The 26,896-nt window shown below is 42.5% G+C and overlaps 1 protein-coding gene across 5 annotated transcripts in view; it reads left to right on the plus strand.

Moving 5' to 3' along the window:
- Window positions 1-1,494: 1,494 nt before the first annotated feature.
- The window catches only part of MAP7D2 (MAP7 domain containing 2), an 88,770-nt gene continuing 63,368 nt past the window's right edge, over window positions 1,495-26,896 (plus strand). For 3 of the 5 annotated variants that reach the window (XM_076356553.1, XM_076356569.1, XM_076356559.1), the window contains exon 1: window positions 1,496-1,591. In XM_076356553.1, coding sequence (XP_076212668.1) covers window positions 1,549-1,591 — 43 coding nt within the window. In that variant the 5' untranslated portion in view covers window positions 1,496-1,548. Of the gene's footprint in view, window positions 1,592-26,896 lie in introns of all 5 variants that reach the window. The other 2 variants (XM_076356534.1, XM_076356543.1) reach the window with 1 other exon arrangement.

The raw sequence follows: 26,896 nt of genomic DNA on the forward strand, positions 1-26,896 counted from the left end.
AGTCTTTCACTGGTAAGGCAATGTTAGGAATAATTGTTACTATACGCACCAACAAAACCTAAATCTGTCTCGTTAAACTTGTGTTGAGGTGCGTGAACCCAAACACAAGGACACCACTTGAATGTATAGATGGAAGACAAATTGTTGACCAGCGCCCCAACAGAATAATTTGCACTTAATAAGAAATAGCAATTTACTGGGAGACACATCAGGAATATCAAAGCAAATGCTTTCCAAAAAAAAAGAACGGAAAATACTTTCCTCCTCCACCCCCTTATATTGACTGTGGTCTGTGTTTTCAGCTAAAGAAGAATACAACGGGAATATAATTGCTAGGCAAAAAGAACAGAACAAAAGGACTAAGAGTGGAAAGTGGGAGGATTAAATGTCTTAAATTTCAATTTTGGTAAACTGGCATTGAAGATGAGGCAATAAAGTATTTTGGTGTCTAGTACCAGTTCTGGCAACGTTTCGAGGCACTGGAGCAGGAGCTGCCCAAGGCCTCGCGCAGAGGCCATGTGAGCTCCTGTAGCGCCGCAGAGCATCCCCGCGTTGTCAAGAGTCGGCAAAGACGGGAAGGTGGGAGCAAAACAAATACTCAAGTTGTGTTAAACTTCTGGTGTTTTTTCGACCACTAGCATATAAATGTTTAGGAGAAAAAATGATGTTTCTTTATTTCTCCTCTTCTAAAACTGAGTACGAAACGGTACTGCTGCCGTACTGCCCACCCTCAAGGGCAATCCGCAGGCCTGCACGTGGGAATGAACTTGGGCAGGAACCGCACGCAGCAGCTGGACGAGGAGGACACGCTTGTGCCTTTCTCCAGTGCCATCGATTCAGCCGAGGCGGCACGTGGCTGCAAACAGCGCATGCAACCTCCTGGATGGAAAAATCTGGAAAAAACTGGAAAAAATGGCAGGACCTCCCAGAAAGCCGGAGGGCACGTTGTTTGACTCTCCGAGATAAACCGATTAAACGTGCCCGGTCACCAGTGCACAGGCTCGGCCGTGGCCGCGCTGCCTCGCCTGACGGAGCGCAGACCCACGGCGCAAGGTGTCAGGCAGGCGGTGCCGCGGGCCGAGCGGGCCGCACGCAGGGCGGTGGGCCAGGGCCCCCCTGCCGGCGGGACACCGCTGCCCTGCGGCCAGGCCCGGCCCTCCCCGTCCCGTCCCGCCGGCCGAGGTGCCGCGCTCCCCGGCGCAGCTGTCGCGGGGGTGCAGCGGGGACCAGGGTGGGGCGAGGCCCTACCGAGTGACTACTGGCAGGACCCCCTCCGCCCTCAGCGCTGCGGGGCGGGGCAGCGGCAGCACCTGGCGGCGGGGGAGCCGCCCCCGCCCAGCGCAGGCGGCACCGGGCGAGGAGCCGCCGCCGAGCGGCACCAGCCTGCCGCCGGCAGCCGCGTCCAGCCCCGCTCCTCCCCACCCGCCGCGCGGTGTCAGGTGCCGCGGGGCGGGCAGTGCGCCTGTGCGGCGGCCGCTGGGCGCCGCGGAGCGGAGCGGAGCCCCGGCGGCGGCAGCAGGACGCGGCGGTGGCCACCGGCCGAGGAAGATGGCGGAGCCGGGGGCTGCGCGCAGCTACCCGCGGGCGACAGGTAGGGGTTGAGTCTACGGCCCCGCAAGGTGCCGGAGGACGGCGGCTCGCCCGCCCGCCTCCCTCAGCTGTCCCCGGCGCCGTCCCGTCCCGTCCCTTCCCGCCCCAGGCCGGGGCTGCCGGAGCCCCAGGGGGCGGCGGGCGAGGGTCGCTCCCCTGCCTGCCTGGCAGGTGCTGGCCGGCGCGGCGCTGAGGGGGCGGCGGCGGGAGGGTCCGGCCGCCATCTCGGGCCGGGCCCGGGGCCGCCGCGGGGCGCGGAGGTGGGGCGGCCCCGGCCCCGCTCAGGGATGTGTCGGGTTATCCTCGGCGGGAGCCGCGGGGGTGCCGGCGCCGGCGCCGGGGGGGAGCCTGCGGTTGGCGGCTCCTGGGGGGACGCAGAGCGGGTCTCGCCCGAGGCCCCCGGCGTGCCCCTTCCCCCGCCGCCCGGTGCCGCCTTTGTGGTGCGGGAGGTGTTTGCCATGAGGTGGCTTTTGTGCGGCGGGTCGGGCTCGCCCGGGAGCCGCGTGTGCCGCCGCGATTTCCCCGACCGCCGGCGGTGCTGCCGGGGAGGGCGGCAGCTTGCTTTTGCCCCGAAGTGGAGAGCGGGGAGGGAGCGATTTATAAACCTCATTTTTAGCGGTGCCTGGGCCTGCCTGTGCTGGTTGGCCAACCCGGGCAGCAAACTGGTTGAGCTGGTATCGAGCATGAACGCCTCGCTCCGAGCCCTTGTATAAGCATGGCTCCTATTGAGGTCCCTCCGCATTGCTTGGTGAACGTAGCTTTTAATTTCTGAGTGCGAGGAGGGTGTGTGTGAGATGTGGTGGAGGCTGCTGTGGCGTATGGAGTTGCATGTGGCATGGGATCAAGTCCCTCAGCACCAGGAGATGTTAGGGCCGAGGCTGGTGGTCGTGACCTTAGCTCTTGGGTTCACGTTGTAGGTGTCAAGGTGGGTCTGGCTGCTCTTTCTTCACATGACCTCTCCCTGCTTCGACGTATGAGATGAGCGGTGATTAAGGTGTTAGGCAGCTGCTCATTATACTTTTACCTTAATTATCTGATATGGGGCCTTTGCTTTGTGGATGGCAAACCATCTAAACCTGGGGCATAAGAGGGAATTAATTTCCCTCTTGTCCTAAGCCACTGTAGTTTCTAAAAGTAGCTTTACAATTGCTTTGGGAGATAAGGAAGTATTATTATCCTAAATCTATGGAGTGGGAAGATGAATCCAAGTATTCTGACTTCTCTGAGGTAACGCTGTGTGGGGAGCCAAGGAGGGAGCCAGGAACGCTTGTGTTTGCTGTTCCTCACCCTCCTCCTGTGCTCAGCAGTCAGCTCCTGCTGTAAGCTGTTACGGTTGAGCAGTCAAGCACTTCTAGGCCTTGGGTCTCCATTTTTTCATGTTTCACATGGAAGAGAAGGGAGAAAAACAATTAATGCTCAGAATTTATATTTGTGACTTTTTTCCCCCCTCCTCTCTAAAGCGTAAAGTCTGCCCAATATTCACTCGCACTCTTCCCAGACTTTTTTTTCTTCTTGTGTTTTCCTACTTTACACTTTCTAACTTCAGAGGCAAATGTGGCAAAAAAGCTTCACTTGTTATGTAGACCAGGACATAATTTATTTTTCACCCCGTATGAGATTGGGAATCCATAAAAAGGCAGCATGTGGTGTAATTAATGATGATATCAAAATGGGTCGTGTTGTAGAGCATAGACAGGCATGGACAGATGTAATCACTTGTGGTCAAGCATCGACATTTGAACACTAATGCCCAAGCACGGCAGTACAGAGTGGTCTCAGCCAAATCTGTTATTTTATTTGATTTGGCTGCTAGAAGATAACATACGATGTGGTGTAAAAGATTGTCTGTATGTTTGTGGTGTGTTATACACGCAGCAGCGTGGATGGGATTTGGATCTGTTGCAGCAGAGAGACTTTTTTTTCTGGGACCCAACTTACCAATTTTGTAGCAATCACAACAGCTACTAACGTGAATCGTTAACAGGGATGTGGAAGTGATGCTGTCTTAATTCACTTGTTTGTATGTACATCTTGGTCCTGGAGCCCTCGTCTTGTTCATAGGGATAGGAAGAGTCTTACCTCCGTGTCCCAAAGTAAAATGCTTCTTCTCATTGTGTTGCCCCCAGAAGGGGTGCTGCCCCAGCGATGGGCGGTAGCTGCTGCCACTGTCCGCCTTCCCAAACTTTGTAGTTCTCTGGCAGCATCTGAGTTTTGATCTTTAGGGTCCTCCGATGCTGAGGGTGTTGCTAGAATGGCAGTGAAAGTGAGGCGCCAGATTTAGCATGTCCATCACTTCAGACTGTCTGCCCAGATCAAGCTGTAACAAACAAGCCTGCAGTAAGGGAAGGTATTTGCATGTCTTGACTACTAGGGAAGAGACTATTGTTCAATGGTTTATAATTCTACAAAAAGGAGCAAAATTCTGTGGCACAAGCAAACAATATTTGCAGAGCTCAAGTGTTTCCCTTTGCCAAAAATCAAAGGCATGTGGCAAACAATAGAAATGCTACAGCCTGAGAGGGCATCGCAGGAATCTTTTTGTCAGGGAGAGCGTTAGGTGACCAAAATGTAGGCATTATTGCTGCTGCCATCTGTAGTAACGGTAATGACTAAATAGCATTTGAAGGACAAGCTGCTCAGCATTGAATCTCTTATCTTCTCTTTTGCTGCCTGGTGAAATTTGCTTAACATATGTTCTGAGAGATTGAAATACTGAACACTTGGGTTTTCAGAGCAAAATATGTGTTTTCTTCTTATAGAAAAGTTGGTCAGCCCTAAAGGGATTTAAGAAAAAATTTTCATGTTGTGCCAGCTTAGACTGTATATCACAAAAACAGTTTGTGTGAAAGGAATTCATGTGTGTATTTCTTTAAAAACACTGTGTGGGTTTTTCTTCTTGATAGCAGTGCTTTTCTAACTGATTAGTTACCGGCCAAAATGATTTAAAGAAAGTACACTTACACTCTTTTTTTTTGTACTCTATTTAATTTTCTCTCATATATGGACATTCAAGGTTGTTTATCCCCAAGGTTAATTCATGTGCTGCTTTTCATGTGATGTTACCATTTGCAAGTATTGGTTTTAGTTCAGAGCAGTTTAATACACTGCATCCTCTCAAGGTTATTGTTATTTAAAATATTGTAACACTGACAGACTTTGCCTCTGTTCTTTCAAAAAAAAAAAAAAAAGTCAGATCCCTTTCCAACTAAGTTTCATTAAATTGCAGTGAAGAAAAATATCTTGCCTTTGAATTCCAAGACTGCAGAAATAAAAGGAAGGTATATCGCTTGAAATACACGTTAGGAAAGTGAAGCATCTGAAAGTGTTAGTGTTTGTAAGATGCTGTTGTATAGTGTCACATATCTCCATTTGCTGTGGTGGCTGGCATAGCAGTGGAAGGGCGTCAGGGATGCTTTTTTTTATATTAGGTGATTATTTCTAGACATGCTAATTGAAGGACCATGTACATATTTAATGTAAATGAAACTATATATCCTGCATGTTGATATTGTATGAAGACTTATGTAATAAGGCTTTTTTGTCTCATGAATAAATAAAATACAATTATAACTTTCTTAGTTATCGGTCTTTTAATGTGTGTGGACCAAAACTGACAGGGGAAATGCTTTTAAAATCTTATTCATATCTGTCATTCACTTACAAATGCATTTTAAGGCTACAGAAAAGTAAGAGCAAGGCTTTTAATTCTGCTTAATTCTGAACTTTTCAGGTGATTTAAAAAGACAGTCTTATTTTCTTCTTGTGTGTTTCACCTCTGCCAGAAGGTCCCAGTGTCAGTATTGCTGAGTAGCTTGTTTGGCTTTTCTGTTACACTTATCTTGACCACCCCTCTTGAAATCTGTTTTTTGCACCAACTCTCTGACAGGGCATTGCAGTTTTCAGCCCTTCATTTACAACTGACTCAAGCTGTTGGGCAGATCCTAGAAACAGTTATTCTCAGTTTAAGTTCTGTATCCACTTACGTGTTGTTTTGTTTTTTAAAGTATTGTTTTTATAGAATTTTTGTAAGTAACTGGACCGTACAAGTTGGGGGAAATACAGCTGATCAGGAAACTAATGCAAATTATGGGAATGCTAACTGCATTGAGTAACAACCAACTCAAGCTGTCTCCTCCCTGTTTCCATCTTCTTTTAATTGGCTCTCACAGTTGTTCTCAGCCTGATAACTTAGGGTTTCGTGAGGTCTGTGTATCTCCTAGGTCCTGTTTGATATAGTTACCTTTCAGGTGATGTGTGTGTGACAGGTTATGCTCAGCTCTCAGTGTACTGTGGTACAGTGACTTGGGTCAGTAAGTGTGTTAAATACACTTGTGCTATGCACCCAAATTTAACTTTCCTGTGAATCTCTCCTACTGGCTGAGAGGGAAAATCTGGATAATATGCTTAAATAATGGAAGGAGTAGTAATGGTGTAACTCAGCCAAGGTTATTGTAGTAATCAAAAGCAAAGTTCTTTCAGTACTGCTACAGATTTTTTTTAAATCTGTATGGTTTATGACATTTAGGTAATTTTAGAGTTCTTTTGCTGTAATTGACTTGTGTTTGGTATTTCCATCACAACTTGATATATTACCTGTGTATTTTCTATGGTTGGAAGTAGTGCAGGTAAGAACATGGTATGTTTTAGTTTTCCTATTATACTTGTGTTCAAGCAGCTCACCCAGTGAATTAGTGCTACTTAAGTCCTATAGTGGTCTGCCTATCAAATTGATAAAAAAAGTGACTTGAAATCTTGGCTAAGCACAGAGGTATTTTACAGCGTAGTATTACCCTGAACTGACTTTAGGTAGGATATTTAGAAATACCTTTCACTGTGTTTTATCTCCACAATGATGATGATGGGTGGGGGTGTAAAGATAAGAGGTAAGTGGGTTTTACACAGTGGAAATCTATCTAGCCATTAAAATGGGAAAAAAAAATTGAAAGAAACTCAAGATTCTTGTTATGTTACTTAAACTACTGTAACACATCTGCCAGACTTTGTCATTCAAATAATACATTTTTTTTTTCTTTTCTTCATTCGTACCATGAAACTGTCAAGATCCTAAACCCCTACCACCCAGCACACTTTCCGCAGGTCTGAATGTTGTAAGGATCTTAGTAGAGTACTTTTTGTTGCAGTTAAATCAAAAATTGTTGCAGTAATCATAATGTTTCATATAGAATTACTTTTGCTTTTCAGTTGTCTTGTGTGTCCTGTATATGTATATACATAATGCATATACATTTCAGGCTTTCTGCAAATGTAATGAATTAATATATTAAAATGCCTGTTGGTCACATCTTAGTTTTCTTCATTTTCTTTCTGTAACTCTTAAGTGAATTATCCGCAGTAGTTAAACTTTTCCTTAACTATTTAATATCTATCTCCTCTGTGATATGAAATCTTGTGAAGTATGTGTTTGTCTTCATTTACTGTATTATTTGCATATATCATTTTTGCTTACTGAATGCCGGATCAAACTGTGTGGAAACGTTTTGCCCTAAATTCTGGGACATCAGTTTCTCTCTTGCACTTCAATATCTGGAGGTTTTTGCTACTGCTTTCATGTGTCTGCATCTCTTTTCCTTTGATCAAGAGGAAGCTGATCGTTCTTGTGGTATTTGGGACAACCAGGGGATCCGGCCTAGCCAGCACGGGTTCATGAGAGGCAGGTCCTGCTTGACCAACCTGATCTCCTTCTATGACCAGGTGACCCGCCTAGTGGATGAGGGAAAGGCTGTGGATGTGGTCTGCCTGGACTTCAGCAAGGCCTTTGACACCGTCTCCCACAGCATTCTCCTAGAGAAGCTGGCGGCTCACGGCTTAGACAGGTGGACTCTGCGCTGGGTCAAAAACTGGCTGGATGGCCGGGCCCAAAGAGTTGTGGTGAATGGAGTTAAATCCAGTTGGCGGCCGGTCACGAGCGGTGTTCCCCAGGGCTCAGTACTGGGGCCGGTCTTGTTTAATATCTTTATTGATGATCTGGATGAGGGGATTGAGTGCACCCTCAGTAAGTTTGCAGACGACACCAAGTTGGGTGGGAGTGTTGATCTGCTCGATGGTAGGAAGGCTCTGCAGAGGGACCTGGACAGGCTGGATCGATGGGCCCAGGCCAACTGTATGAGATTCAACAAGGCCAAGTGCCGGGTCCTGCACTTCGGCCACAACAACCCCATGCAGCGCTACAGGCTTGGGGAAGAGTGGCTGGAAAGCTGCCCAGCAGAAAAGGACCTGGGGGTGCTGGTCGACAGCCGGCTGAACATGAGCTGGCAGTGTGCCCAGGCGGCCAAGAAGGCCAATGGCATCCTGGCCTGTATCAGAAATAGTGTGGCCAGTAGGAGTAGGGAAGTGATCGTCCCCCTGTACTCGGCACTGGTGAGGCCCCACCTCAAATACTGTGTTCAGTTTTGGGCCCCTCACTACAAGAAGGACGTTGAGGTGCTGGAGCGTGTCCAGAGAAGGGCAACGAGGCTGGTGAGGGGTCTGGAGAACAAGTCTTACGAGGAGCGGCTGAGGGAACTGGGGTTGTTCAGCCTGAAGAAAAGGAGGCTGAGGGGAGACCTCATCGCTCTCTACAACTACCTGCAAGGAGGTTGTAGCGAGGTGGGTGTCGGTCTCTTCTCCCAAGTAACAAGCGATAGGACGAGAGGAAATGGCCTCAAGTTGTGCCAGGGGAGGTTTAGATTGGATGTAAGGAAAAATTTCTTTACTGAAAGAGTGGTGAAACATTGGAAGAGGCTGCCCAGGGAAGTGGTGGAGTCCCCATCTCTGGAGGTATTTAAAAGGCGTGTAGATGAGGCGCTTAGGGACATGGTTTAGTGGGCATGGTGGTGTTGGGTTGACGGTTGGACTCGATGATCTTAGAGGTCTTTTCCAACCTCAATGATTCTATGATTCTAAGGTGCTGCAGACAAACATCTACTTTGCTGAGATTTCTGGGATCTTGGCATGAACTTCAGTTACATAGCAGGCAGGCTCCTCTTTGCTCTTTAGCCACTCACTTTTCACTGAGAATGCTCAAAGCAGTGATGACTAGAAGAAGTATTCCTGATGTTGTGCAGGGTTTGCATGGTTGCGTTGTGGTAGCTGTTTGCTTAGAAGTCATTTTGCTTTAAACTGTGTGTTTTTCAATGTGCCAAAGTTTATCTTTCACTGTGGTTTCAGGTTATTTTTCTTGGCATAAGTGAAGGTGCCAGCAGCAAAAACTTCTTATTAATGTTTCACTTTTGTTAAATTAATTCCTTTACAATATGGAAAGTGCTACTTTTTGTGTTCCAGTGTTACGCATATGTGTGTTTATCGATTGGGATAATTTGAAAAACATAGTGTTGAGCTGAATTTCTTGTAGCAATTTAGCAGAGATTGTTTCCTGTGCATCATAAATATTTAACTTTTTTGAACTTTGTTTTCCATTACAAGAGTAAATGCATGTTTGGTGCAGTCTTGGGCATTCAAATCCTTCTTCTGGTGTGCGAAAAATTCGGAAACTCCATTTTCTGTACTTTGATTACAGAAATAGGTTACATTGTTCAAGCTTTTGAAGTCAACTCCTTCACTAATAATTACATCTGATGTTTTGTAAAGTCATTCCTGTGTGTTTGCATTTTCTTCCAAGAGGACCAGTCCACTAAATATGTATTAACTTAGATTGATACGATGGGCATTTTTGTCTGGGATGCCTTCTGAGTTGGTCCTTCATGCCAGAGTTGGCTGCCTGTTGGCCCCACGTGCACGTTAATGCATCTGCATGCACAAAAAGAGAAATGGATTTTATGCCCCGTAACCTTAGCACCGTCGCTGGTGCATTGTGCATCCAACATTAAACCACCATTTTAGAAGAAGAAAGTATGTGAAGCTTCGTAAGTCTACCTTCCTTTGTTGAATAATTTCTCCTAGATGCTCCTTTTTCCTAGTAGTGATTTTAATAAATAAAATGAGGCTCTAGAATTTATCACTTCTACCTGAGGTTTTGATAGGATGGAAAAGGATGTGTTGGACAAGAATACATGATACCATGTATCAGTTTGTGGATGCCACTGTAAAAGCATCTCAAAAAATCATCCAGAAAATAGTAGTAACACTGGTATATCTGTTTTGTCTGTTTTAATGCCAGATGATGGAAGACGTATTGTGGTTTTGTTTCAATTAGGCAAGATCTGGAAGTATGCCTTGCTTGGTTCAACCCATATGAATTATCAAATTACTTGTCTCCTGCCAAGCAGAAGCTAGCAGAGCTCTTCTTCATTTCAGCAAAACATTCATGCAAATATTTCTAGTTTGTAATTAATTTGGTTGTAGGTGTGGTGGAATACTGAAATTCTTAATGTGGCTTTCATAAAAAAAGAAAGATACAAATTTTCCTAAGGCGGTGTGGCATGCCTGGGTTTGTTAACTACAGCAAGAGTGCTGAAGGGGTCTTCCCCTGCCCAGCCAGGGAGAGCACTGCTGCTTTTTCACCTAAGCAGTAAATCAGTGATAGTTTGAAGAATACTCCAGTTTGAATAAACTAGCCTTGATTATTTAGTTAGAATAAACTTCAAATATGTAATTATACTGTAAGTAAAATAAACCTAATTTTGAAAAAATTCCAGTCATATGAAACAAATATTTTCTCATGCTGCTAAGGTGGCCATGTGGCAAAATGCACAAGAAAGGCCTTTCCTTTTGTCCCAGAAGGGAAAATAAGACAATACCGCAGTGTTTATCCATGTGTCATTACTGTGATTTACATATTTTAAGTAAGGGTTTCTAATTTCCCTTCCCTCAGGAGGGTGGTATCAACCAATGATCTGGGTCAGCTGGACAGACAGAGACTTGCCATGGTGAGGTGGGAGGAGAGGCTCACGATGGGATGGCCTGATAGAGTGTGCTTGTCACCAGCTGAAGAGAAACTTTTGCCATTGGCATTGGATCTGCTTTGGAAAGCGCTTTCCTTCTCCCATCGCTGGCGACTCGCCTGTTCTCACCAGTTGTTTTCATTCCCTCATTTGTGTTGAATGTGACCCACTCTGCATCAGGGGACAGAGACCTCAGGGAGAGGACTGGAAACATTCTGTTGGGGCTCTTAAAATGCTGATAAAAAGTAAGCCAATTGTGGCTTCCAAAACAGATGATGGATAGACTGGTTCTCCTTTTCTCCGTCCTAAAGGGAAGAGGGAGTAGGGCTTTACTTTTATCCTTAGTTTCTTGACTTTTAGTACTGTGCTTCAGCCACAGGGCATCTTTTCCCCATATACTTAATGGTCTATTAATAGATGTAAGTATTTCCATTATGTTTCCTGGGTTTAGTAGCGCTAAGTGCTGTGGTTGTAAGTAAACATGGCAATTTTCAACAGTCATAGGAAGTGGTTTAATGGTACAATAAAATAAATGGGTGACCTTCCTTTGGCATAAATGGGTTTTTGATGAGATTCTGGATGAGGATGCTGGATTGCAGGGTTGTGGTCCAGGATGTGTTTCATGGCTCTTTGAGGCCGGGTTATGGCACTGAATGAAAATGTTTGAGTGATACCTAGGGGAGAGATTGTTTAGAGAAAGTATTCTGCAGAAAGGTTGGATTTTTGTGGCATTATCAAGTTATGGAACTGAAAGAAAATATGAAACAAATAACTGCACAGGTTATTTGAGGCATTTACAGATAATGGGAAGAGTTTGCTTTTCATAATACTTCTTATAGTCTAAGAGTAGTTTTGCATATTCCCCCCCTTGCAGTGTTCTCCCTGTTTTGGGTTGGTTTTTTTTCCCCTCTGAGGTTTTGTAATCTCTGGTCTTATACCATAGTCACTACCTGTATCCAGTCTTCCTTTAAGTCTCATAGTGCCAAAGGGTGTCTTAAAAAGAATAGGTAGCCTGTCTTTGAATTTAATCTGTGATGAAGTTGCCCAAATGATGTGTGAGCGGAACTGAAAGTCATGTTACATAGTACGACCACATCCACTTTCAAATCCAATTTTTGTCATGACTGGTTCTGTTTGTAATGCTGAAGACAAGCTGAAGACTGTAAAGGAAGTCTTCATGCCACCAAGGTTCCTTGTGATGAATGCTCCCTAAAGCATAGTGACAAGCTTGCAGGCCATATAGCAACTCAAAAGGTGTTTAAAATAGCACAGTAATGCTCCTGGAAGACCACTGAATTCTCCGTTGATGTAAAACCCCTGCAATACATAGATCTTCTGTTGCCTACTTGCTGATAATGGTGCACCTGTGCTATTGATAAACTGACATCCTATTAGGTTAACTCTTGAATTTTTATAAGATGGCTTTTTTTTTTCTCTAATGGTGTTTTCTTCCTTCTCCATTCTCATCTACTCACCCCCGCCAATGAGGTCATAAGGATGGCCATTTCAGTCAGAGCAACAGTATCTCCTCCACTGCTCTGTCTTCCCTGGTGGCTGAAGAAGGCATTGAGGGCAGGGTGTAAGATTACAGCAAGCATACGGTATACTTCCTAGTGTGCCACAAATTACAGTTTCAGGAGCTAGAGATGTATCCAGAAGACTTGCATACACCTTCCATCATATATATACATATTCCCATGCTCTAGCCCGTTCCTCGCTCCAGCTTCATAATTGCACTCAATGCAGTAATTCATTCTTGTGCTCCAGTAGAGCTCACCCTGCTCCATCCAGCCTTGGGAGCAGAGGGAGAGAAAAGCATGATGCCAAGGAGGAGGCTGGGCCCATCAGATGGGTTCTGGCAGGAATCGACCTGTCACTGGCCCACCTGCCTCCTGCAGTGCAAGCCCAGAGGGCTAAAGTAGCTCTTAAATTTTTCTGTGGCAGCTGCAGGGGAGGCAAGGAGACCGGGAAGAGGAAAAAGGTGGAAAGGAAAAGAAAATGCATTCCATACTATTTAACCTCTGCTTCAGGCATTACTGTTCAGAAATTGAGAATCACCATATCAAAGAGCTCTTTGAAAATCAAAGGTAACAAAAACCAAATAGGCTGAGGAATGTTTTCCTAGTCTTCACAGCAGCTATCGGTTAATATGTGTTGCAATATGGTATACTTCCTTAAGTTATAGACTCAGAGAAGTAGAGGGGCAGAAGTCCTCAAGATGGCTTTCTAATGGCTACTTTGCGCTGAAATGAATCCAGATATCTTCTGGTGATGCACCCATCTTGAGAAACTCTGGTCAAAACTCCTATGGTATAAGGTAGCGCTTAGCAGATAAAATTTTTGTATTCTGACCTTCAGTCCCAGTGGCCGAGAACTGCTGGAGCTGATTCTGAGAAGCAGTATTTCAGGCTGATTATATTGTACAGTCCATAAAATTGGACAGCTGGAAAGTCCCAAGAAAGAAAACTTAAAAGAATATGGAATAACTGTTCAGCAGCTAAAAGCTAGCTTTAACTCCAATTAGATTGGAGTACATTTAGCCCCCCTTTTCGTTTCCAGCTATATAATCTAGTCTATTACTTCATGCCTTGCCAGAATAAACCAAATTTGTTGTTCTTAAGTGTCATTCAGTAAAAAGGTGGTTTCAGCATTGTCTGGCAGATGCTAAGTACTCTTTTTAGGGAACAGTGAAATAAATAAAACATTTATTTGTAGGTAGAGCTTGAGTGACAACCATTATGTAAACTACATCAAATCCAATTCCCAGAGACCCCAAACTGTATACTCAAACTTGTAAGGGCTGATGGTGTCAGGTTTGTAGAGAGAAAATCTCTTTCAGCGTGGTATCAGCTAGCGCTGCTTTGATAAGGTGGTACAGGATTTGGCTCCTGGTTCTGGATTTACCCAAGCACATTACACTGAAGTAATCTGGCTCTGAGTCTTCAAATGTTTCATCAGGCACAAGAATCTCTTCATCTTCTGGTAGTAGCTACTTTCTCCTTTTGGTTCAGAAATGTTCAGTGCATCAGTAAAAAGGTACTAAAAACAAAGACAAAAATATTTCTCTCTTGCAGTTAGATAGTCCTCTTGCCTACGGACAGAACCAATACCAAAATGTTTGCTTGCTTGTTTGGGAGAACTTAATTTCAAATACCATTTTTGTTCTCATGTAAGAAGTTTGGATGCTGAATTTTCTACTGATGTGTTTTTTTTTGTTGGTAGCATTAATCCTTCTCAGTGAGGCAGAGAAAGCAGGTATAGTTGGCCGTTAGCGACGATATGTCTGTAATTTTCTTTGTCCCATTGCTTGCTCCCCCAGGTGAATACATTCCTCTTGCTGCTGTCAGTTCAGGCATAGAGGAAGGCCATCCTTCTTGTGTGTGCGCAGGCCTGCTCTTTCTCTTTCCAAGCTTTCCTCTTACATGCACAGGAGGGGATGCGACTTCTGCTGCAACTCTGACTCCTCCTCTTCCCTTCCAAAATATTTACTGGCTTCTGTTACTTAAGCCAACTCAACCTACTCATCCCTCTCCTCTTTTCACTTGCTGTGGGTAGGCAGGTTTTTCAAGCCCTGACTCTTATCTTTTGATTTGTACGTACATGTGAAACAAAATTTTGGAAGAGCACAGGATTCCTGTGCAAGTGCAAGTGCTGACTTTCAGCCTGGGTGCATGGTGATACGGGGTTCTGCATTCAGCAGAACTGCTTTCTGTTGCCACTATCAAACAAAAGCCTTTTCTTGTACAGGTGTGTCCTGACCTTTGATCTGACCACAGTTAGTCTGTGTCTAATCAGTCCTGGCAAGGAGCTCCATAGTCAGCTGCCTTCTGCTAAGAATGCTACATCGATGAATGTGTCTTTCCCGTGAGGCAAGGTTTGTGGACAGCTAAGCTCTTTTTATTAGACCAACCAGTTATAGTCAAAAAAAGCAAGCTTTCTCGCCCGTCGATGTGGAGAAGGAGCAAGTGCATCCTGGTTCATGACATGTGGAAGTGGAGAGGAGAAAAGAACAGAAATGGATGCGGGAGCCTTGAGGCCCCCTTGACAGCAGCGAGTTCCTGCTCTTACAGAGGCACGGGATGTTGTGACCTAGCCTTTTATATTGGGACACAGCACCTGTGATCTTTTACTTTGCTATAGGTGTGCTGCAGTATGGCAGCTGCTGCTCAGGGTGGTTCTGTTGAACTTGGTGCAGATTCTAGATAAGCGCTAGTCAAGAGAGAGGGCATAAAAGTTCAGATGTCTAAGTTACTTTGGAATTTATTCCAGTATGGTTCCTGGATTTGCAGGGTGGATGTTGCTATTATATTTTAAGAAGTATTGACTAGATGGAGTTAAGACAAATCTCTTGGGATATAGAACAAAGTGTGGAATAAGCAACTGCTGCTGTTCCAGTATTACCATCGATGGGTTTTGGAGTTTTGTGCTTATGTCCAAAACTACTGCAGTTCTTGTTCACTTTCCCCTAATGTAGCAACCCTGATTAGTAGGTTTATTAACTAAAGTTGTAATGGTGGAATTCCAGATTAGCAAAGGAAAGTAAAACTGGTGTAAAAAAAGAAATTAAAAAAAAGTCAAAAAGTTTTTTGACATATCTTTCTTGTCAGTATGTTTTGGTCCAGGATGCATATGTCCATGATTTTTAAAAGTAACTAAACCAAGAGAGAATCACTGACATGTAGCATCGTTGTATGCAGTTTTCAGATTTCTTGTTGTAAATGCTGCAGCTAGCATATTTTTTGAATACACTCTCTCGCAGTAATTGCTAAATATTTATTAGTGTCTACATCCAGTAAGTACATTTAAGTAGGCAAGGCTCTTGTTTTATATACTGCAGTTGATTTGTTACCTAGGTTTTTCATCTGTTTGCACTGCATAGTGAATGAAGAGATAAATGACACTACTGGTTAGCTTCCATGAAAAACGTGATACAGTCTCCACTTTCCTTGCTTTGAGAGCTTCCTTTGTCAAGGAAAAATGTCAGATGCAAGCTTGCTGACTTCCTCGAAGAAATAAAAATGTCAGCCATAACGCTGTTAGCAAGCGTTGGATTTTTTGTTCTGAATGTGGTGGGATTTATGACACCAGACTGCGGGCACATCTGGAGCTAAACTGCAGCAGGCAAGCATGTTGCTGTGGCTCTTTTTGCATGGGCTCTGCACGTGGGGACTCTGCTGGTATAGGCTTCTACCATTTCTTTAGTAGAAAGGAATTTAACAGTGTCAAGTGTATTGTATCACTAAAGTGGTAGCAGCTTTGCTGTTTTTCTGTAAGATTTTTATGGAGGATTTTAGGGTTAGGAGAGAGTAGAAGAGATTCTGCTGCCACCTACAGCGTCACCAAACATCAGATCTATTCCTGGCACGTATGTGCTGTCCTTCAGTGTTTCAGGATTTAAGTTACTAAGATAGTTAGGGATATGCAGTAGTTATCTGAAAAAACACCTTTTCTCTTACTTAGCTGAGCTGTGCTTCTCATCGGGACCCATAACTGGAACCCACTGTCAGAGCCTTACATGCTTGAGGGCAAATTTTTTAAGCGCATTTGGAGGGAAGGGAATATATGAGGCCGTGTACAACTGCTTTGTTTCAGATTTAAGAGCTTTCAAAATAATTATAAAACTATTCTTGATATTTAGCCTTGTTTTATTCCTCTTGATGAAAAGTTCAGGGCCATGTAAATAAAGGGGGAAAAATCAAGGTCCTGTTTTGAGTGTTGTGTAAAATATCCTTAAAAGTTTTTTGCCTTTGAAAATAGTATATATTTTCATCTCCTACGCAGATTGCCTGCTAAGTGTAGAGAAGTAGCAGCTCTTTTAACACTTTGCTTGTAGCATGAGGGCATGTGCTTTTTAAAATGGTTGGCAGAACAGCAAATTGCAGAAGGAGTGAGGTTTTTTGTGTACAGCACAGACACGTGTAGGAGATGGAAAGTTAATCCAAGCAGATACAGTAAGCTATTGAGAAAGGTGGAGATTTCCCTTACTATTTTCATGTCTCATCTTTTAAAATATAGCTAGCTGAAAGGTGTGTAGTAGTCTTGTTTGACAGGGTGAGAGTAGTAGACAAATGCGTGTGGGGAGGTTTGCAAAAGCATTTTAAACTGTGTCCTCATACATGTTGGAGGTAGGGGGTAGACTAAAGAGAGGTATATGTTGGCAGGGACGGTGCAAACAGTCCACTTTATTTTAGGAAGAGTTGGAAATAATGGGTATGAAACTATATGGTTTTTTGAGAAGCTCTGGAAGGAACGTAAAACTGAAGGTGGTTGCCTCCCTCGGGGTCCTGATTGCTTAGGGAAGGTGATAAGGGAAGAAACTTTAACCACAATAAAGGCACATGTTGGGCTTGATTTCAGGGAGGTGAGGAGGTGGGGTGTCTACAATTCAAAGCCGGGATGCTGAGCATCCACATGTCTTGCGGAGGGGCCTTATGGTGGGGAGACAGTATAAACAGCTGTTGGGCAGCGTGGGGTTAACCTCAACTTGTTGCAATCGTGGAAAGCTTTTAGTTTCAAAAACCTTCTCTATATTTGAAATATTTCATGCAAAATATTAGTATTCTTCTTTTTATGCCTGTGTTTACTCTACCGGAAGTCTTAAGTGATGACCAACACGAACCACCATTGAGGTAGCGTGCACAGCATTGACAACTTTGATGTCAGTAGTAAGGAAGGAATCCATTCGCTCTTCATTTTTCTGTAGGAGCTTTTAGGTTCTTCTGAAAACTGACAAACAAAATCCGTGCTTCAGATATACATGGGCAAGTTCTGGCAAATTGTTCAGTGATTTTTCTGTGCAGCTGCCTGTTCTCTGAAGAACAGTGTCAGTGAGGAGAAAATGGTAGGAAGCTCACACTGATGTTTTGTTGTGGGGGAACTACAGAAACGGGAACGCTTATTTACATGTAGCATGTTCTTTTGTGTAGCTGATGCTACCAAGACATGACTGTAGTTATGTATATGTTACCAATAATGAGCAATTGGTATTGTTTTCTCTAAGCCTTCTCATGATGCATTGATTTTTTTTTTTCTCCCAGCTTGAGTACTCTACTGTAAAAAAATCCTTATTAGTTGAAGTCACTAACTTGCGACATCTGCTCTGATGTTTCCCTTTCTACTTAGCTTACTTAGTGAGGTTTGAGTTTTGCAAGGAAGATACATTTGCTACTCAGTGACTGTGACTTGATGCCCTAGAAGGATATAGAGCTTTTCAAATAGCTTGAATTTCAAAAAAAAAAAAAGGGGGGGGGGGAGAGAAGACATTGGAAAACAGGTGGGTGTGTTGCTTTGGTTTTAGAGATGTTGACTTAAAAGCAAGAATGAAGCTCATAATTTTAGTGTCAAAACTTTGAAAAATCATGGAGGAATAAACAAGCAGTGAATCTGTTAACATTTTGTAGTGCATTATCTAGGATGCTGCTTGCAACAAGATCAAGAATATATATGTGTGTGTAATTTCTTTTTTAAGATACTGTGATACTGTGGGTGAAACATGGAACTATAACCTGAATTTCTCAAATTTTAATCTCGCCTCTGTGCCGTTTCTGCATCTATCCTCTCTCCTTTCCTCAACTGTTGCAAAAACAGCTTTTGCTGTTGATGTTAATATTTTTATAATGCTTTTAAAAGGCTGATACAATGTATTGACTAAGACAGGTATAGGTTGTTCATTTGGAGAGATTAATACAATTTTTTCTTGCCTCAGAAGTTTGTCTCTCTGGTCAGGAGGATTGAGTTTCTTTTATGAATAGCTATAGTTTGCATGGGAAAAATCTTGAGGAAGAAGCTATTTTTGAGCAATACCTCTTAATCTACTTACGTCAAATGTAAAATGAAGGCCAAAGAGAAGATGGTGCAAAGAGGGCATTCCTGTTCTCTGTTTTTAACATCCGTGAGTGACAAAAGACCTGGTGTAAAATTCACTCTCAACTACGGTTTTTGCAAGTTGTTTTGTTTTTAACAGATCTTGCCTCCTACTGTTTAGTTTAATATGAAGACAGTGTGCAGGTGTCTACGTAGAGTACAGAAAATAATCCTAGAAGCACCTAGGCGTGGACATACTTAACTCTGATGAATAGTGCAGAATGTGGGAATTCTTTTCCTCTAATGAAATCGCTTTTTTTTTCCTCCAGCTGTTTCTGCCATTCCTAATGACTTACTCATCAAAAGGTATCACTGCTGATATTTCTTCTACAGAAGGGGATTTTGCATTCTAGACACTTGGCTAAAATTGAGCAAAACCATGCTTAACAAAGAATGACATACATTAATTAAAGAATAAACAGGGTCCATATATATTCTTATTCTGTGAAGAAGCGTCATTATATTAGAGAGCAATTCATTGATTTTCTTCATGGTCCTGTTACATATTTATTTATAAATGTGGAAACATAAGGGCTTTGCCTATTGATTTTTATCTTTAGTTAGATCTCTGCTTTTATGAAAGAATTTTTTAAAAGGAGCATCCTGCTCCTGTTAGATGATCTTGGGGAAAAAATCAATGTATGAGGTTGTATACCAGAATGTCTGCTAGATGTGTTGACTTAAAAATCTTTCATCCTGCATGTAAACAGGAAGAAAAATGCAGTTCAGTAAGGTTATTTATTTCTTCTTACTGTTCGTTATTTTTCATCCTCTGGTAACAGATTCAATTTTGGCAGGTTTTGTGCATATATATAAAAAAAAAAGAATTCTTTGGAAGTGTCCTGTATTTACTTATGCTTTCCATAGAATTCTTCTACACCTAGTCACAGGAAGACCATGGCATGCATCCCTTTGGTTCAGTGGAATTTATCGTTGTGATGGGGGAAAAACGATAATGGGATTAAGATTAAATAAAGGTCGAGCATTTTATGTTAGCATTACTGCACTGCTGTTGTTTCCTAGTGACCTTTTTCAAGCATCACTCTTGCTGTGCTTTCATTAAACTATGAAAACTCTGAGCTCTCTTCAGGTTTATTTCTTATCTCTGAGGTCAACAGAGCGTGAGTGCCATCTATTTCATGCTGCTCTGAGCATTCAGCTTCAGCAAGTGCTGAACCTGAAAGTATATATTGGAAAGCTGGTACTATTACTGTGTTAATTTGCTGAAAATAGACTCTTCCTGGGAAATGGTACCCACTAATGAGCGTTTACACAGGTTTGTCACAGGCGAAGAAAACATCATCAAGTGCAGACTTGTCAGCATTATATCAAGAGCTACGTTCTCTTCATCTGTTTTAGGCATTCTGCTTCTTAAATGCTTCAGTTTTGATGAAATCTGTTTTGAGGCTATGTTTCATCCCTTTAGCAGTCCAAGGAGATAATTATGAAATTGTGCCTAATATTTTAGCTTCTTTGCTAAGATGCTTTAGCTGGTGTTTTTTCCGTTCTTCTCAAAGCCTTGCTATTCTGTTGTCTCTTACCATCAAGGTCTGTTCCTCTGACAGTGAAGGAGTGCTGCCTTCGTTCAGGAACCCAAAGGCTGATAATGCAGCATATAGTTATATATAATGGAACTGAAAAATATGAGCTTTAGATAGTCTGATCTGTTAGAAACCCTGATTTTTAGTGTGTTCTTTTAGAAGCCTTTGATCCTTAGCTGGAAATTCATCATTAAGTGTCCCTTCCCCGAAGGGATCTATGTTCTGCTGCCTAATGTTCTTCCTTTGTCATCAACAAAAATGCAGAGTTTTGAGATTATTTTTTTCCTCAAATGTTTAAATAAAAACTGCCTGCATTGCTATTACACCTGTAATGTCATTTTTCAGCTGTTAGTAAGCAGGCAAATGAAGACAGGTGGTATTTTGAAAAATACCTGTAGAAAATCCTCCTGTTCCCGCTATGCACCCTAGTGCCTCCCTGGCAGGAGAGCGCAGAAATTGCATTACTGTGCACAATTAGGTGCTCTGCAGGAATTCGTCTGACATCTGTCTGTGCTGGTTGTCTTGGGCTCCCTTTAAATAGAGTGGAATAGGCACTTCTAAATTCCTCCCTCAGGAGGAGGTGATGGGTCCTAGAAGTACCCCCACCCAGCTCTCCAGAAAGTCAGTGAGAGGGAACTGACAGCTACCAGCTCAGAGGTGGGTGTCTGTTTACTTGGGCAACTGAAGTTAGGATGAATCTCACCCTCCCTGGTACATTGCAGATGCTGTAGCTGTCCTAATGGAGTGCTCCGTATCTGAGAAAACAATTTGTGAGCCACCATCCACTCTTCGTGAGATGCTGACAGCCGTAGCAGTCACTTTAATCCTCCCTGGTCAGGCTTTCAGGCATGCTCGAGAGGCACAGGAGGGCTGGTTCTGGTCCCTCCCGTACATTGGGTTGGATCTGCTGCCAGTGTGCCCGTGGGCAGGAAGCCAGGTGCTGTTTACAAGTCGGGTTTGTCATTCACGTTGCAAAGGTTAAGTGCCAGTCTGCTCTGACATTTTCCCGTCTGCAGGAGTGTGTTGCTACGGGCTAGCAATTCATGGAACCTCTGCTCAGCCATGGCCTTTCTCAGAAACCTTTCACTAACTCACAAAGATGTAGTCAATGAGACTTTTCCCGTGGCAGCAGTTTGCATCGAGCTGCTGTCTTCCTCAGTATGCTGATGGCTTTCCCTGGTGCGTGACTTGAGATGCCCCATCTAGGCAAGGGAAAGCCGCTCGTGATCTATGTGACTTGTGCGATGGGCAGCGTATGGCTAGGAGGCTGTTGGTTCGTCACCAGTGAGTTGCTTGCTGGCAATCACTTCATTTAAATCACTTCTTCATTTAAGAAGGCAGGCAAATTCCATAGGGCACTTAATAGATGTATTTATGTCCTGAAAAAATTTATGGCATGCAGTTGCTGTTCTGGTTCTGAAATAGAAGCTTGTTTTAATCATAAATAGTATTACTGCTCCATATATACTGTATGTCACTATAACCTTTGACCGCTGTGGTTACAACACATGCTACTTAAGCAAATAGTGTGTTTGGTGTTTTAGCTTTTGGCAATATAGTAATAGGAAATGTGGGATGGGCGTTATCATGAGAGTTGCCCATCCCTGTTGTAGAAAGGTCTGTGTAAGGTAAACACATATACATGGATTCCTGTGAAGCCTGCCATTCAGCAAAGCATTTGGTTTGGGGAAAAAAAAAAAATTTCTAAAAATCATCAAGCTTCAGGCTTTTGATTTGAGTTTTGTTTTGATTATACAACTTGTTGATTCACGTAGGGTATTTTTATTGCTAAATTGCAGGTAGTCATGAGAAGAGTCTGGAGAAAGAGTATGTTGCGGGATTAGTAGATGATATAGGTGTATTTAATGAAGACTAAAACTTAACCTACTATATTAATTCTACTTATTGGACTTGGATATTGGGTACATGTTTCCATTGCTTATTATGTGTTTACTGGTGAATGTAAGCTTATTTTCCAGTTATAACTAGAGGGCCACATACTTAGCAGACTGCGCAGCTGCTTTGGAGATGAAGCCATAAGTGAATAAGTAGAGAGCAGATTTCTCATTTTGAAAAAGAATCAAGATGAAGGGGAACAGTGGGTAGGGTCCCAGATAGGAAGGAGCAGTGGTTGAAGGCTTTCAGATACCTAATTATTTGTTTTGTAATTGACATCAGGTCTGTAGAACCAGACCCTTTCAGTGCTGCGCAGGAAGCTCTCTGCCTGTAAGCATTCTCCAGCTGTACAGACACTGCTTTAGCTTCTGTCAGGAATAACCATTCTTGCCTCTCGTAAGACAGAGATTTCAGCTCCAGGAAGCCTTTGCATAAGCACAGCAGTACAGATAGTGGTTTATATCTCATTGTACCCCTTCTCCTGCATCCTGCTTTCGTGAGGAGCTGTAGAGTTTGCTCTACTGACACTCCAAAACTCTGCTTGGATAAATGAAACCTCTTTTTCTGCATCATTTGCCAAATACAGGTAGTATTTAATCTTTGACCAGTTTTCCTGCCATGGCCACCTTATGTTGTTTTTAATGCTTTATTACTATTATAACTATAATCACCATGGGACAGGGACTACCTTTTATTTCATGCTTCTGATACACAGTGTAACTCTAAGCCAAATCTTAGAGACTTTGTGCAGGTTTTTTTCTACAATAGGAAAGAACATTTTTTTTTTTCCTTTGGGAGGAGAAAAAAAAATTATCAAAATAGTACTTCCATTGAACCCTTAAAACATGGTTAAACAGCAGAGTAAAGGAGGATATTGGAAATAAAAGGATAAGGGGGAAATAGATCCAAATGAGAACATGGAAGAGAGCATAATCTCTGGAAAGTTAAATATTTAATAATAACATTACAAGACAAATATTTTTGAGGAGCGAACTGGTAAAGGCATAGAAAGGACAGTGAACACCCCACCCCTTCACACAGACCCTGCCAGACTTTGTGGCAGGTTGCTAAACAGTGCACGTGTGAAAGGAACAGTCAAGAAACGTAAGGCTCTGTATCATTGAACCTTAATTATTTGCATCACTATTCTGCGTGGAGGAGCTTAAGGGGTGTTTCTTGTCCAAGTCTTTCTTACAATAGAATATAGTTTGACCTATTGTTTAAATAATATTTGATGCCAGAGGAAATTAGCCTCAATACAAAGGCTTAAAAGATCTAGAGAACTGAGCAGGCAAAATACGATATACTGGGAAGAGCCTATGTGCTTTTTGTAAAGAAATGTATCTTGTAAACCAATTGGACTTCTCAAAGAGGTCAGGAAATATGCAGGGTAGAGTCATCCAGGAGGAGTATGCTTGGGTTTTCTAAAAGGTATTTGTAGGAACATTCATCAAAGACCCGAAACATCTTGAAAGCTCCTTACTGTCTAGTGAATTCATAATTGATGTGGAAAAATGTGTGAATACTGAGATGGGGTTTTCTGTTGATAAGGTATTAAGAATAGTCATGTAAAGAGTAGTCACTTACTAAAGTTCATTAGAAAAATTAGTACCAAGTGAATGAGCAGTAAATGGCAGATAAAATTCAGCGTTCATCGGTACAAATGTCTGTGGGAGGCAAGTGTAAACAATGAGGTGTGTTGAATTATCTAGTAACATTGGGGAAGGTGATCTTGGAGAAGGGCCAGTTTGTGGAGGATGGACCTGTACGGCGTATCAAATATGGGGGTGACAGCCTTCCCCGTAGAAGGTTTCTAAGCTGCTTGTCAGGGTGGGCTCAGCCGGGACCACCTGCATGTGCTTCATCCCTGTGTCTTCACAGCATTATTGCTGTTGCCTGTAGATGTGAACAGTCTTTCATTCTCAGTGGTATTAACAATCGTTCAGAGGCTGGTTATCTGTGGAGGTTTTCTATGCAATATGTGCAAGTGAGCAAAACCTTTTTTTAAAGTCAATATTTAAGGGTTTGTGATAGTTTCTCTCTAAAAATAAATTATACATAATATTTAGGAAATAATTCCATCGGTTGTGTTAGAATTACTGATGATAATTTCACATAATTTAAAAAACTTCAACTCGATCCAGAATTTGGCATATGTGAAAAGATTAACCGTTTATAAATGCCTTTAGCCATTACTCATACTGTGAAGTCCTAAATCTATTTGAAATGTAACTTTCTGCAGAATATATGCAGCAAAGAAAACTGTCAAGCCTACTGTCTCATAAAATCTACAGGTCTACTGTGTATTCTTATGCTTTTTTCCTAGTACAGATTAATCATCCCATTTCATAAAGATATAACTGTAGTGTAGACTTGCAGAAATTTTAAATTCTCTGTTAAAACTAGGAGTAATTTTGAGAATGAAAATTTAATTATACAGAGACTGTTCTCTTTTTCCTTATTCAGTATTTTCCATTTTAATCAGATATAAATGTAATCCTCCATAGCAAAATCATTTCTTTCTCATTGGTTTATGTTCAAAGGGACTTCTTCTTAAGTTGTCCTTTAAAATCCTAGAGTGGTTTAATCAAGATAAGAATATAAACGACTTTCTTTTTTCCAGAAGCTAGGAAATTGTTTGATTTTTGAAGATGATGATGATGTTCTTACTAATAGTCTATCTCAAAGCATCTACAGTAATGCTGTTTGTAGAAAACGTACATTGTCTGATGCTCTTGAGCATGTAATTATCAGTTAGCATTGTTGTATGTAGTCATGTAGTGGTATGAACATGACAAAACTGTGCTCCCAAAGACAAGTCGGAGTTCTTGGCACCTGTTTTTGCTTTAGAAGGCTATTTATTCTTACTATGTTAGCTTTATAAATCCAATGGTGTTTCTGATGGGATTTAAATATCATGGGTTTTACTGTAAATGGGCCAGTTCGTATCCAGTTCCAAAGTAAGTGGAGCTAGTGTATTGAAGACTTAACACCACCAAATATTTTCGTTTTCCATTCCTGATTTTTTTTCCCCACATCTGTTTCCTGCATGTAAATTTGCATACATGGCCTAATATGCTTTTTCTACCTCTGTCTCTAAGTTTATAAGTTACCACCTTCAGGAATGCAATCACAGTGTTGTATTTGCTTGTTTTGCATCTTCTTCAAAAAATCCACATCTTTATCTCCACTCTATATCATTGTAGTATGTCTTAGTTGTTCAGAACTGGTCTCTGCGAAAGAGGCCACACCTCGAATTCTGTGTTTGGTTTTGGGCCCCTCACTACAAGACAGACATTGAGGTGCTGGAGCGTGTCCAGAGAAGGGCAACGAGGCTGGTGAGGGGTCTAGAGCACAAGTCCTATGAGGAGCAGCTGAGGGAACTGGAGTTGTTTAGCCTGGAGAAAAGGAGGCTGAGGGGAGACCTCATCGCTCTCTACAACTACCTGCAAGGGGGATGTAGTGAGGTGGGTGTTGGTCTCTTCTCCCAAGTAACAAGTGATAGGACAAGAGGAAATGGCCTCAAGTTGTGCCACAGGAGACTTAGATTAGATATTAGGAAAAATTTCTTCACCGAAAGGGTTATCAAAAGCATTGGAACAGGCTTCCCAGGGAAGTGGTTGAGTCCCCATCCCTGGAGGTATTTAAGACATGTAGATGTGGTGCTTAGGGACATGGTTTAGTGGTGGACTTGGCAGTGTTAGGTTAACGGTTGGACTTGATGATCTTAGTGGTCTTTTCCAACCTAAATGATTCTGTGATTCTATTCTATGAAAGCAATCCATGCATGTCATTTCCATGCTTGTCTCTGCTGGTTTCAAGTTCAAATCAAGAGCATGCTCTGCTGCAAATCTATTTGCTCTCTTTAAACTTTGAACTGTGTTTGATGAAGCAATTTCTTAGGGAAATCTCATTCTTGCGTGTCTACTAGATGGACATCTTGTTTTTCCTTCAAATAACCCTGTGATGGATGGAAGTTAGCTTCTAATTCTTCTGTCAGTTAGACGGGATTGGAAAACAGTCTAAAATGCTGACATCCCTGATTGCGTTTCTTGCTTGTTTTGTGGATGCCTGTTCAGGCAAGACAAGGAAAAAGGGGGATCCCTTCCCTGCTTTGCCACATCCCGGACAACAGCACTTTGCACCCTCCTTGCAGTGTATCCCATTTGTCTCACTATGCAGCCCTGAGAAAGCCTTCTGCCTAGCCCTGGTTTCTTGAGCTTGGCTATTATGCCTGTTTTGACTAACCTTAGTCTACAGCTGTACAGTCTGCTCTGTCTGTTGTAACTCCGGCTTATTTCATGATGCTGTAGACTATTTCTTGAGCTGTTCTTTTTTGATCTACCAAAGAATTGCTGTTAACAACACACTTAAAAGTACAGCAATATCAAAGAACTGAAGTTTTGACCCTTAAGAAGGGTCACAGTGCTCTGAACCCCTCTAGGGCTCTGGGATGTGCACATTAAGGGAATTTTCACTGTATTACACTAAAAGATTGACTGGCTTTGTAAAGTGTTCTGAACTAGGGCTTGAGCGATTGCAGAGAATAAAAACTAAAATTTTAAGAGCATGTAGTTAAACCTTCATAATGCCTTAACTTCATCTTCCCACATACACTATTTGCTTCTGTTTTTCTTTTTAAAAGCTTTTTTTGCCTCTGGAAACTATCAAAGTGATGTTCTTTCTTCTCTAGGTTCCATATGCCAAAATATTTAGCTTGGTCTGGGTTTTTTTCTGTGCAGATGACAGAGGATGCTGCTCTATGCTTTATTATCATGCCCCCAGTGTTCTCAAGCATCACTAGCATTATATTTACAACTAAGATAAACATGTAGAATAAAATGTATCTCAGTTGCCCCAAATAAAAGCCCTTCCTCCTTGCCTTGTAGAGCCATCTGAGCCCTTCATTTTGATTTACCCGATGATGTTCTTAAGCAAGGGCATACGTTTAGATTGGTAAAGTTCAAATACCACAACAGATTTTAATAGTTTGAAAGAAACTAGTTGTCATGCTCAGGCGTAAAATTGTATTTACAATAAATTCAAGCATTAAACAAAATCCTAAGTCAGGCCTGTCAGGTTGTGTGGCTTAGGTGTGAAATTCCCTAATTTAGGCAGGTCAGCACCCACCTCTTAGCTTTAAAGAGCTATGCTGTTGCCTCCCTC

Source organism: Aptenodytes patagonicus, chromosome 1 (assembly GCF_965638725.1).
Source record: "Aptenodytes patagonicus chromosome 1, bAptPat1.pri.cur, whole genome shotgun sequence".
In the NCBI taxonomy this organism is placed as follows: domain Eukaryota; kingdom Metazoa; phylum Chordata; class Aves; order Sphenisciformes; family Spheniscidae; genus Aptenodytes; species Aptenodytes patagonicus.